The sequence below is a fragment of the Podarcis liolepis genome, assembly GCF_965112155.1.
Source record: "Podarcis liolepis genome assembly, chromosome: 11".
Lineage (NCBI taxonomy): Eukaryota > Metazoa > Chordata > Lepidosauria > Squamata > Lacertidae > Podarcis > Podarcis liolepis.
In genome coordinates, this window is record NC_139565.1 from 54,990,013 (window position 1) to 55,003,186 (window position 13,174).

Here is a 13,174-nt window from a genome sequence, read left to right on the forward strand (position 1 = left end):
TTAGATCGTTTCCAGAAGCAGGATGGGGGGGTGGACTTAGCCAAAATGCCTTTTCCCTATTTGCCTATTTTTAGTTAAGTATATCAACATGAAAATATGCCAGTGTGTGTGCTGTGCATCATGCATCCTGCCCAGCAAGAGGATCTTGGTGTTCCTCCTCATCCCAGAACACAATGTACAGGAGCGGGTGGCGCTGTGGTCTAAACCACCAAGCCTCTTGGGCTTGCCGAACGGAAGGTTGGTGGTTTGAATCTGTGCAACGGGGTGAGCTCCCGTTGCACTGTCCCAGTTCCTGCCAACCTAGCAGTTCGAAAGCACACCAGTGCAAGTAGATAAATAGATACCGCTGCACTTTGAAGGTAAATGGCGTTTCCGTGCGCTCTGGCTTCCATCACGGTGTTCCATTGCGCCAGAAGTGGTCTAGTCATGCTGGCCGCATGACCTGGAAAGCTGTTCCGTGGACAAATGCCGGCTCCTTCAGCCTGAAAGCGAGATGAACGCCACAACCCCATAGTCGCCTTTGACTGGACTTACCTGTCCAGGTGTCCTTTACCTTTACCTTCATCCCAGAACATGCTGCCCATTGTGGGTTTCAAATTCATACCTGCACTGAGCAGCTAATGAAATGCTCAAGACCTGGTAGTCACTTGAACTTCTCCAATGAGAGAGACCTTCTCCTGCCATAGATCAAGGGCTCCATAGATCAAGCAGGAGGGCAGAACACTCCCATCTAAACAGTGTCTGCTTAGACATCATGGGGAACTCGATTTGCCTGTCAGAAACCTGCAAATGGGCAGTGGGCAACAATGACCCTGAGATCTGGCCAAAAAGCCCAAGCCTTTCTCAGGGTCGTGTTTGGAAGAGTCTGCTTTGGTTTACATGTCAGCAAACCAATCGTGGCTAAATGTCTCCCTTTTGTTGCTCTCCCTTTTTTTTTAGGGTTTTATGACCCAGAATACTGTGAAGCAGAATGAACATTGCCTGAAGAACTTCGACCTCACGGAGTACCGCCAGATCCTGAGTGATCTTTCCATTCAGATCTACCAGCAGCTCATTAAAATTGCAGAAGGCGTCTTGCAGCCCATGATAGGTGAAACACCAGTGCTCATATTTAACTCAGCCCAGTGGTGCATTTCAGCGCACCCTGAATTAAACTGGGAGATGGAATCCAACAGAAGCAGACTCATATCCATAATATTTGGGGTGACCAATACTATCTACCAAGTTACCCAGTGGGCACAGCGCCCCAAACGGCAATAGGGTTTGCAGTGAAGGAGTTGTTTGTGGTTTGTGCACATTATCAGCCAGTTTGGGCATCATGTTTTCATACATGGAAACTATTTTTGGAGTTGTTGCTAGGGAGGAATCTATGCAAGAGAACTTCGTGTTGGAACTGAAAATCCTTGTGGTTTTTTAAGCACTGATCTGAAACCAGAACTTGGCAGGCATCCAATGGGGATTATCTGTGCCAATGAGTTTTCCCACCACAATCCCTTCACAGGAATTTAAACGCTAATTGCACAGGAATCCCTGCTATGATTCCTGAAATTTCACCAGGCCTATGCATTTTCACAGCCATGAAGACTAGAAACTTGTTGGGGGGGGGGAGCAAATGCTGACATTTGTACAGTCCTGAGGCCCTTGCTCAGTACTCAGTTCCACATGTTTTCAGATTCATCTAGGAACGTTAATTTTACCTTTCCTTGCCTCCCTTTTCCGCCTGGGTTACGCAAGGGCTTAAAATACGCAAGTTACTCAAACTGCATGCTGGGGCTGCAGTGTGTATTTATGATACCTCTGTGCAGAGGTGTTCGTAATTTTTACAGTATGTTAATTGGGTTCCAACCCATCCTGTTGCCCACACCATTTTCCCGTGCTTTATAACCATTAAGTAATTAATCCTCCCCAACACCGACGCAGGAGGAATGCTGCATAAAATTATCCATCCCTATGCCAAGAGCGAGAAGATTAATCTGACAAAGGAAGTCTTCCTTGGTGCTAGGTGAAAGTTCCTTCTGCTGATTGCTCCCTCTGGGCTACCAGAGCGCTGTGTTCATTTGCCACTAGAACTACCACAGCCCATTACTATCCACTCATGGGACTGAAATGCAAATTGCCTGCAATTTGCAGATGATTTAGAGGCAGGCAGACTTGTGCAGCTGGATAGGTGGGTGGAGGTATTTAGGAAAACTCGGCACTGAAACACAAGCATTTCAGGTTTCTCAAGACACCTAGTTTGCTTTTTGCAAACACCGTATTTTTTGCTCTATAAGACTCACTTTTCCCTCCTAAAAAGTAAGGGGAAATGTGTGTGCATCTTATGGAGCGAATGCAGACTGCGCAGCTATCCCAGAAGCCAGAACAGCAAGAGGGATTGCTGCTTTCACTGTGCAGCGATCCCTCTTGCTGTTCTGGCTTCTGAGATTCAGAATTTTTCCCCCCTTGTTTTCCTCCTCCAAAAACTAGGTGCGTCTTATGGTCTGGTGCGTCTTATAGAGTGACAAATACGGTGATTTCTTTCCTTCCTAGTGACGGCGGTGTTAGAAAACGAGAGCATCCAGGGTCTGTCGGGCGTGAAGCCAATGGGCTACCGCAAGCGGACCTCCAGCATGGGGGACAGCGACAACTTCTACACCTTGGAGGCCATCATCCGCCAGCTGAACACGTTCCACAGCGTCATGTACGACCAGGGCCTCGACCCCGAGATCATCCAGCAGGCTGTGAAACAGCTCTTCTACATGATCAATGCGGTGGCCCTGAACAATCTGCTGCTGAGGAAGGATGTCTGTTCGTGGAGCACAGGCATGCAACTCAGGTGGGGTTCAGGCCAAAGCACATGTTCATGCTTAGCCACCCCTCCCAAAGGCTGCACGTCTCCCAATGCCACCATTTTGCTTCTCCCAGTAATAATAATAATAATAATAATAATAATAATAATAATAATAATAATAATTTATTTATACCCCGCCCTTCCCAGTTCAAAAACTGGGCTCAGGGCGGCTAGCAACCAATTTAAAACACTTGATTATAAAAGCAGCATAAAATACAGTATAAAAACATGAATAACGATAAAATTCAAAAATCAATTTAAGGGAAATAAGCATTAGATAATCCCCAGGGCTAGCTGGCTGAATTGGTCCTACTTGGGCCAGTGAGGAGGCCAGGGGAGAATTAGCTGTGGGGTCTCAGAGCGGGTGATCTTCATAAAAGAGCAGGGGGAGGGAAGAGAAGGGAAATAAAAGATCCGGCTGAATTCAAATTAAAGGCCAGGCGGAATAGCTCTGTCTTACAGGCCCGATAGAAGGAGGTTAAATCCTGAAGGGCCCTAGTCTCGTGGGGCAGAGCATTCCACCAGGTCGGAGCCATCATTGAGAAGGCCCTGGCTCTGGTGGAGGATAGCCTGACTTCCTTAGGGCCTGGGACCTCTAAACTATGGTTATTCATGGACCTTAAGGTCCTTTGTGGGGCAGACCAGGAGAGCCGGTCCCATAGATACCAGTTTTTCAGGAGGAAGAAGGGCAGTAGTATGCACGGCCTCACCAAGAAAATGTGGGAGCATTGTGTGTGCCATCCCTGTTGCAGTAGCGCAATCATACCAGTTGCCTCGACTTTAGCTCATCTCTCATGCTGTGTAGATCATCTTTGGGAGTCAGTCGCTACAGAGGAGCACACCCAAGGGTCTCTTTTGCCTTGGGAAACTCAAATCTTCTCAGCCACTTTCAGAGGCAACCTGCCAGGTTTGAAGTATTTCCTCTTCCTCCTCCTTTTTTTTTTTTAATTATGGCCTTCTTGTGTCGGTCCAGGTTTAACATCAGCCAGCTGGAGGAATGGTTGCGAGGAAAGAATCTACTACAGAGCGGGGCTGCCAAGACCATGGAGCCTCTGATCCAAGCGGCACAGCTCCTGCAGCTGAAGAAGAAGACCTCAGAAGATGCGGAGGCAATATGTTCCTTATGCACAGCCCTCACCACACAGCAGGTAAGGAGGTGAAGGGATCCATTGATTTACTTGTTTATGAGGTCAAAGTCTTAACAAAAGACTTGACAAAGCCAAACACAAGATTGTTTTGCTGTCCTAATAAAACCCCCACACACCGTTTTTAAACTCACAACAGCCTTGTGAGATAGGTCAAGCTGAGAGAGGTTAAAGAGCTCAGGGAGCTTAGGGACGCGGGTGGCGCTGTGGGTTAAACCACAGAGCCTAGGACTTGCCAATCAGAAGGTCGGCAGTTTGAATCCCCGTGACGAGGTGAGCTCCCATTGCTCAGTCCCTGCTCCTGCCAAGCTAGCAGTTCAAAAGCACGTCAAAGTGCAAGTAGATAAATAGGCGGGAAGGTAAACGGCATTTCCGTGCGCTGCTCTGGTTTGCCAGAAGCAGCTTAGTCATGCTGGCAACATGACCCGGAAGCTGTACACCGGCTCCCTCTGCCAATAAAGCAAGATGAGCGCCGCAACCCCAGAGTCGGTCACAACTGGACCTAACGGTCAGGGGTCCCTTTACCTTTGCCTTACTGGTGAGCTTGAAGGCCAAGCAAGAATTTGACCCTGGATCTCCCCAAGTCCTCTCTGAGGTTATCACCCCCTCAGGCAAAGGAAAGCATTTACAGGAGAAAAATCACCGGGCAGCTGTTGCAAACGTTAAGCACCCCCTCCCACCTGGAAGCATCTAACCTTCCCCTCCCCACCCAGGTTGGGTGCCCTGTGTTATCCTTGCAACTTGTAGTTACACCCTTAGTTCCTAAGTTTTCTCCCTCTTTCCTTGAGAGAAGTGGCTACATTTTTTAAAATAAAGGGTGATGCAGGGCGCACAGCATCAATTCAGCTACTCTGTGTATGCCCCCTCCTCTAAGCCTCCGTCTTATTTTCCTGTCCACAGATTGTAAAAATACTCAATCTCTACACTCCCGTGAATGAATTTGAAGAGCGTGTGACAGTAGCCTTCATAAGAAACATTCAGGTGAGTGCTCCAACAGACAGGCATTGGGGAGTTCTACCTCTGCCTCACAGGAAAAACCAACCATGTGTGTTTTCTAAATGGCAGAGCTTTTAAAGCCTTGGTTCAGGAACAGATCACAGGGATACAAAAGCATTTATATTGCCTTTTTTTAAAAACCCAAGATGCTCAGTTTCCCTCCCCCTCCTACTAGTACCTTTTCTGTGCAGCATCACTCATAGAAGCACACAAGGCCATTGGTGTAGCCCAGTTCTATTTATTTCAAATAGCAATGACTCTCCACAGTCTCAGCTCAAGATCTTTCCAGGCCTTAACTCCTTGCACACTTGGAGGTGGAGACACAAGTAATGAACCTGGTACCTTCCATGAACGCAAAGCCATGTGCTGTGCTCCTGCTCTGCAGATTTATATTGATTGTTGCAAAATGCTTTTATCACAGACAAGGCCAACAGTGAGAGGGACACCGTGTATCTTTGACCTGTAGAAGCAATATTGGAAACATTGCCAGATTTCCTCCTGGCTTCCTGTCTTGGAAAAGAATGCCCTCATGGAGGGCTGCAAATTTGGGAATGGTGACTTTCTGAAGGGGTTGGAGCTTTTCAGCATCCACAGCCACACATACCCTCCCTTCTGTGATTCTAATCTTTTGGGGGAAAAGAATAGCTGAATAATAGCTTTTCTTGGTTCCCATGACCCAAAGTCCTGGTATAGAATAATGGATCAAAATCCAATATGGTTGGCCGTTTAAACCAAAGCTTTACAATTAGCCACTTGATGAAAAGATTTGGTCTCAGAAGGTTTTTGGTAAATATGAACGATTCACCAAACAGTTCTTTTCTTTGGTTTTTATCAGTCAATCAATTTGCAGTATTTGACTGCTCAGTTGACTACCATGGCAGCCAGATAAGTGTTAGTCTCATTCCCCTCTCCCAGCTGCAGAAAGCCAACTGAGGATAAGGCTGGTCTCAGCCACACAGGTGCTCCAACGTGAATTCTGCTGCATTTTGTCTGTTTGCTGATGAGTGTGTTTTCTTCCCCATCCCCTTGCCCCCAATTTCTTGTAGGCAAATTTGCAAGAGCGGAATGAACCTCCACAGCTACTGTTAGACTTCAAGTTCATGTTCCCTGTACTGTTTCCATTCAACCCTTCTTCTCTAACCATGGACTCTATCCACATCCCCGCTTCTCTCGGCCTGGAATTCCTCAACAGAGTTTGAAGATACTATATTGACTCCCAGCCAAATTTCCTAAGCAAAAAAGCAAAAAGTGGAATTTAAGGATCTCTTCAAATGTGGACCAAATGATGGTTGATGAACCAATACACTTTAGTGAATCAGTGCTGAATTCTATAGCATAAGAAACTAATCTTTTATTTTTGGTTGGATGCTTTTTGGTTTGTATGGAGGGGATTTTTTTTTGGGGGGGAGGCAGATTTTGCTGCTAAGAATACTTGAAACAAGTGGGGGGGGGTTGTACCACTTGATACCATGCTAAAAATATTCTTTCCCTGCTGCCATTAAGGCACCAGCATTGGTAAATGGAATAACTATTTTCATTTTCTTAGGTTGTGGTTTGAGAAATTCTATCTTGAAATAATAGAAAGAAGCCTTCGTGACCGTGCATCGTAACGTCGTCCATGGTTATGGGGCTCGCTTGCACATACTGAACTTCAATTTCTGCTGCTGCCCTTCATTTTTAAAATGATTGTTTTGGGAAATAAAGTTGCAGTAGGCCAAACCAAGAATTAATTATGTAGTCCGAAAGGAAATTTAACTGGTGGAGGGGACAATGCTTTTTCCTTGCATCTGGGGCACAAGAAGATGGTTAGAGTTGTTGTCCCAGCTCCATCAAAGGCAACTTTGTACGGACCATAACCTAGAAGCGGTCAGCAGGGCAGTTCCAGCCTGCCTTCAGTATATTAAGTGGCCATAAATATTTTGTCCATGTGCCACACTGAGAAAGAGGAAAGTCACGGACCCAGAAACCTCTGCCCTATAATTACAGCTCCACTGCAGACTGCTGCAGGTTACTCGGACCAATCCATAAACTTTTATCCTGTGAATATGTATGAGAACACATTGCTTTTACTGTGATTGTGAGAAAAGACAGATAGGGGTACAAGGTCCAAAATACTTCACAAAAAGGTCAGTTCCTTGTTATCATAGTTGAGTAGTCCTTACAGTTACTAGTGGCAGCGCCAATCTGCAGGACAGATTCCCTGGCCATGTTAGGAACCATTGTGAAGTCAAGATACAGTCTGGCAGAGCTTTCATAGGACTGGCTGGGCAAGCTGAATGGAAGGTTTGCCTTCAACCAACTTTGTGACTTGTTTCAAGTCAGTTATGGAGGGCAGTTGCTTCATACCATGGAAAAAGTTGTGTGATACCATATTTGATTGGGTAGCACAGTGCTGGTTGGCAGGGAGGCCTTTTGGGAGAAATAGAATGAGATATTGGCACTGGCTTGCATCGTTACCAGCAATTTGAAGGAAACCAGAATGGTTAGGGAAATTATTTTAACTTCCTAACATGGCACTAATATGCAATAGTGTTAACAGCATCACTTCCGCATCAGATAATCAATTGCCTAATGAAACATGGCTTAAGAAACTGGATCTGCCCAAGCTCAGTGCACTGACACCCGGTGCTTTTAAGTAAGCGGGCAATGAAGCAGGAATCCGCTGTTAACCATGACTTGCCATTACACGCAAACCAGGAAACTATGGTTAACGGTTTCCAAACAACCCAGGATCTGGAAGCCAATGTTAAACCATGGCTTGGTATCCTGGCTTGTTTGAAAGACATTCACCATACTTTCTAGGTTTGCACATTATAGGGAGCTATGGTTAACTGCAGCTTCCTGACGTAATTCCCTGCCTGTGCAAAGGGAAGAAGGAAGTGGCTGCATGCGTATCTTCACTTACCAAGCCAGGATGTGAACGTGATCAGTGTAACACACAGAAACTGTTTCACCAATATGGTTTTTAATCTTTGGGTTAAAGAATGTTTAAAGTAAATAGCTTTCTCAACTCTCTATTGTTTCGACATTAAAGTACACCTGCAATTCCTACCTATTCAGTTGCTTTCAAAACTATTAAGCTTTGCAAAGGCAACACTCAACCTACTATCAGATAGCATCAGAAATGCAGAGCAGCTTCCTGCAACTTGAACTTAGGCAGCTAGCCAATTCTAAGAGGGAGATTTTGACTGCCGCAAATCGAATACCCAGCTTGCGAAGTATCTCCCTTATAATAGAATACAGTTTTTACCAACAGACTGGTCCTAAGCATTCTGATCTGATTCAGAAAAGAACTGGAGTACTTGCCCATTTTTAGCAGGTGATGAGTCCCAAAGGTCACTGCTCTCTTTTTTAAAAGTTCAGCAGTCTGCATATTGAGGTACTGCTGATTCAGGTTACGTTGCTCAACACCTTGCAGTATCGAGTCCTTGGAAGAACAACGTGCAGAGAGAGGGAGGAACAAGTAAAGTCCTGCAGTCACCTGATACACAAAAATCGTCTCTCTCACTCCGCATTTCTAATGTGCACTTACAAATCCGCTGCTGCAACACTGCAGTGTATTAACATCGCAGTTGAACAGCGGTTATAATACAAAATGGAATTATTCTGGGGATCATGGTTTAATATAGCTTTTCATATTCCTAATTCATAAACCAGTAACTATGGCAAGTAACGATTGCTTTAGCATGCACTTGAGACATTATTCCTTCAGCTGAATTTGCTTCAGTTCTACAGTGCCTTGAGCTTCTGTTTGGTAGTTTTTTGTCCCTGCCAAAGGTGCCCAGTTAGGTTTCAGCCAGTCTCATGGTGGTGAAATTACCCAATAATGCTCCAGTCAAGGGAATCCTCCCCTGACACCACCCCCCCCGCATTGTTCCTCATTCACACCCTACTTGGGCATAGAAAGTGCCAGTTCTCATGGCAAACTTTGCCTCTTTCTCTTGTGACTTCCTGCATGCGGCAAACCAATGTTGGACAGAGCCTTTCCCCAGCAGTTGCCATGACCGACCCCTTGTGCTTAGGCATGCCAGCTTTGTGGGTTTGAAGCTTGATAGAATAAGGAAGCACAGTAAAGTATGTTGCCTTCACTGAACAAAGCCATTCTTCTCCTTGACCTTGGCAAACAACTTTCTTTATACCACAACTGTCTCTTTCCAGCATGATTGAAGAGATTTCCTTTGAAGCTTCTTTTTAAAATAATAAATTCCAGGCACTTCTTTTTTTCTTTAGCCAATGCACAGTAATGGTCAATTAAATGACATAAAAGCAAGAATAGCAGCATCCAAGCCACAGTCGGTACTGCAGCAGCCAGGTAATTTTCTTTCTGCATTATGTTCTCTTCCCAGGATCAAATCTTCCATTTCCCATATAATCAGCCTGAGGTTGGGGCACTCTGCCAGTTGTGATGAACGAGAGAATTTGCCCCCTTAAATGTCGGGGGGAGGTGAACTGGGTGACTGCTCCTGATTTCTCCAGTGCAATGCAGAATTTAGTGTTGTCCTGCACTCTAGACTAAGCAGAAAGTATGTGTTCACAGTTTCTCTTGTTGCACCTGTTTCTGTGTATCCAGCTGTGCAATTTTTTAAAGTGTTCCAGCTGCAACTGAATCACCATGCATTGCTAACCATAATTCTAACCAGGTGGGCTAGCTGAAAGGGAGCTGCAGAACCCACTTTCACAGCGACCCTAGAAAACGTATTTATAAAATGTGGCTAATGTTCTTCCTGAGGATAATGGTATTTCACTACAGCACTGCAAGGAGAATTTATTTATATTATGTATTATATCTGTGTATATTTTAAAAACCTAACTGTTAGTATAGAAAGAGATATGAACTGAGTAAATAACTGTAATATTTAACTGCAAAAGATTTTCAGAAGGATCTCATGTTAAATATATTTGATGTATGTAATTTTTATGTTATCTGTTTTTAAGATATCTTGGGACTTACTTTTTAAAAAGCCAATTCACTGGTATTGCCCTGCACAAACATGCCTTCTCTCTCTTCCTCATCAGCCATTTAAATGTCATTTAAAACTCTTTAGCACAGTTCAAAAAGGTGGTTGGTGTCATTTATTTCATCATTTTAAAATATTTCTGATAGAGTACTTTCCCACTGTGTGCCTTTTCACCATTATTCTCAATCACTATTTTTTCAAGACTGAGTGTTAATAATTCTGGGGAAACCTTTAAATGTCACCAAAAATTGCCTTTGGAGTTGTAAGTAGACAGTTGATGCTGGAAATTTTGAAGTAGACATGTTCAAAAGTCGATGAAGAAAGTTCAGTATTCACTGTAAACAATAGATGCAGTCTAGCAATTGCACAGAATCCAAACTGGGTTTAATGGCCTTTCCCCAAGCAGTTTTCTAAGCCTCCACCCCATACATGACTTTTTAAAGGGAAATGTGTCCAAAAGTGTGGATGTGCAAACATTGATGCTTGCTCGCACGCACCCCCTTTTGCTAACATGGAAAACCCTGCTTTGTAGGAACACACATTCATAATTAATCAGCACACATATTAACAGCAAAATAAATTTTAAAAATGCATTCAGACCCACAAATTGAGAAGGGGGGGGAGAGAATGCAGCATATATTACATTCCTCATAATAAAGGGCAATTGAATGGGGATAGCAGTCAAATTAGCAATGTTGAAGGTCCCCTAGCAACGAATAGCCCAGCATGTAACTTCTCTATACTTAGTCCAGCTAGTATGGAAAGAACACGTCACCAGTGAGCAACTTAAGGAATTTCTTCCTGAGTCAGTAATTCATAATTATGTGTCAGTTAAATTTGGGCAATGGATCTTTTTATAACTATTGGAACTGCTCCCAGAGACGAATTCATGTGTGAAATTCTTACTGCAGCAATTAGCTGGTGATCATGTGCTGGTGAAGCAGTCATTGATCGCTATTCCATGAATGGTGCCATAGCTAGCAAAAAACAACAACCCAACCCACTTTTGTTACTCCCTTCCAGCAATGAGATCGCGGGTTGAGAAAGGATGTTACAAAGATTTTCTATGCAGCAGCAGGAACACATCAACTGAGGCTGGAAGAAATCTGCAGCCACTACCCAACATCTCTCTTTGTCTATCCTCTTCCATCAGCAGCAGACTTCCAAAGAGAGAAGGGAGCATTTCAATTTCCTAGACTTGGCAGAAATCCTATAAAGTCACTGAACTTCTTGGGGCCGATTCCCACACTGTTTGGGTGGGTGCGGACTTGGTTTTGATCTGTGCTGGCTTTATTTTGTCACTTCTTTAGGACAAGGGTGACCAACCTGAGGCACTCCAATTCCCGTCAGCCCCAACCAGCATGCCAAATGGTCAGCGACTCTGGGAGTGGTAGTCCAAAAATAGCTGGAGAGCCACAGGTTAGCCTCCTCTGCTCAAGGCTTCAAATTACTGTCCTATAATGCAATAAACAGGGGTTCACAACAGGGTGTCCGCACAACTTCATCATATACATGTTCAATGAGCATGGACAGTTTGCATTGAATCTAAACCCCCAAAGCGAATTGGCTGGCCTAGAGTGCTGGCTGTGCCCTTGAAAACTAATTGTCAGAGCTGGGCATTAGGGTGGCCCAGCACCATAACTTTATTTATTGAGGGGAGACTGGTCAGACCCAAACCCTATGAAAATCAACAACTGCCAATGAAATCAGCTATTTGACTACACAACCATGCCTATTTAAAATCACGCTGCAATATTATGTGTGTACCAGGATTAAGACACTGGTAGCAGGCCATGGGGTCTATGTGTTCCCTCTTCCCCACCACCTGTTAATCACATTTTTCTATTACATCAGTACCACTGCTAGTTGCAGCTAATGCGTAAGTAGGAACCTTGACTGACACCAGTGGTGACACTGAAATAAAAGTTAAGGGCAGTGGAAATTCACCATGAGGAGAGGAGCACACAGGCACACAGCCTACTCCTGAAACAGGATTAAGACAACAGAATCATTACGTTCCTATTGTCCCTTTTAAGATGTTATAGAAATAAAGTATGCAAGAATTTGCAGTGGCTGACCAGGCTGCTGCAAGCGTTTCTAAAGGTGTATTAACACTAAGCCATATTTCCTCCTCATGCCAGCACTACATTAACAACATGAACTTGTTTCTTATTGTCAGAAACTGTAATAGGACTGTAATTTTAGTGCTCAGAATGACTTGGGATTATGGATAGCCAGCTACAATAATCCTATAACTGTGCCAATCAAAATATATTGTACAAGCCTGTTTACGCCTGTCTCCTCAACCCATTGGATTTTTATGTATTTGAAGGTGTAACAGAACAGTTTGCTTTCTGAATTAAGGCTGAATATTTTAAATACAAGCAGCCAATAACATTCCCCTTAAATACTAGAATTGTTCAAAGAACACAAAGGCCTGACAGTAAAAATGGATGTGCAAAAGGGAAATAAGGATTTGCTTAGCAGTAGCCAATCCAGGATTTGCTGTGTGCATGCCGAGTCTTAGTCACCACAGGTTGATAGGTCGGCTGCTCTGAAGGTACTTGAATGACTTTTGAAGGCAAGTCCCAAAAATGTAGATGAAATGATACTGCTGGTAAAAGAATTATTTTTCCATTTTGAACAGATCTGTAAACTACACTTTCTGTTTGTAGGAAAACAACAAATAGTCCTGTCCTTCAGCTGTGCATAAAATATTGTGAAATAAATACTTTGGAATATGTGGGAGGCTGTTGGGACTTATTTTCTAGTGCACTGCATTGAAAATGTCGTATTTGCATGAGGTCGACAATTCCCGTTTCAAAAGCGTAATCCTTCTCATGGGCAGAATTGAGGATGAGTAGACATTTTTCAGAACGTACCTGGCTGGCTCTCTGACCCTAAACACATCCACTTGTGTATTTGCCAGTGGGTTGCATGTCTGGTAAAGTATCAGTGTACCATTATTATTTTTTTAAACAAATCAGATATATATATATATATAGAGAGAGAGAGAGAGAGAGAGAAAACAAATATATATCTGTTGAAGGGTGAGTTTGAGCCCAGAGCCAGCCAGATCCTGATGGCCCCAATTTGGAAGGATGGTGAGAGGATGGGAAAAGGTACAATACCTCCTTTTATCCACGTCAGTTCTTCCCCAAAAGCATTTTACAAAAGGTTCTCATCTCTGCACTGCTGTATGCAAGAAATTTGCATCTTGCATGCACAGATACACATATCAACAT

General features: G+C 44.0%; 1 protein-coding gene across 7 annotated transcripts in view; it reads left to right on the forward strand.

Annotated features, from left to right (window-relative positions):
* MYO5B (myosin VB) overlaps window positions 1-12,672 on the forward strand; it is a 291,350-nt gene extending 278,678 nt beyond the window's left edge. For all 7 annotated transcript variants that reach the window (XM_083465667.1, XM_083465669.1, XM_083465672.1 and 4 more), the window contains 5 exons: window positions 940-1,090; window positions 2,530-2,815; window positions 3,804-3,978; window positions 4,876-4,956; window positions 6,018-12,672. In XM_083465667.1, the coding sequence (XP_083321793.1) occupies window positions 940-1,090; window positions 2,530-2,815; window positions 3,804-3,978; window positions 4,876-4,956; window positions 6,018-6,170 (846 nt within the window). In that variant the 3' untranslated portion in view covers window positions 6,171-12,672. The remainder of the gene's footprint in view (window positions 1-939; window positions 1,091-2,529; window positions 2,816-3,803; window positions 3,979-4,875; window positions 4,957-6,017) is intronic.
* The last annotated feature ends 502 nt before the right edge of the window (window positions 12,673-13,174 follow it).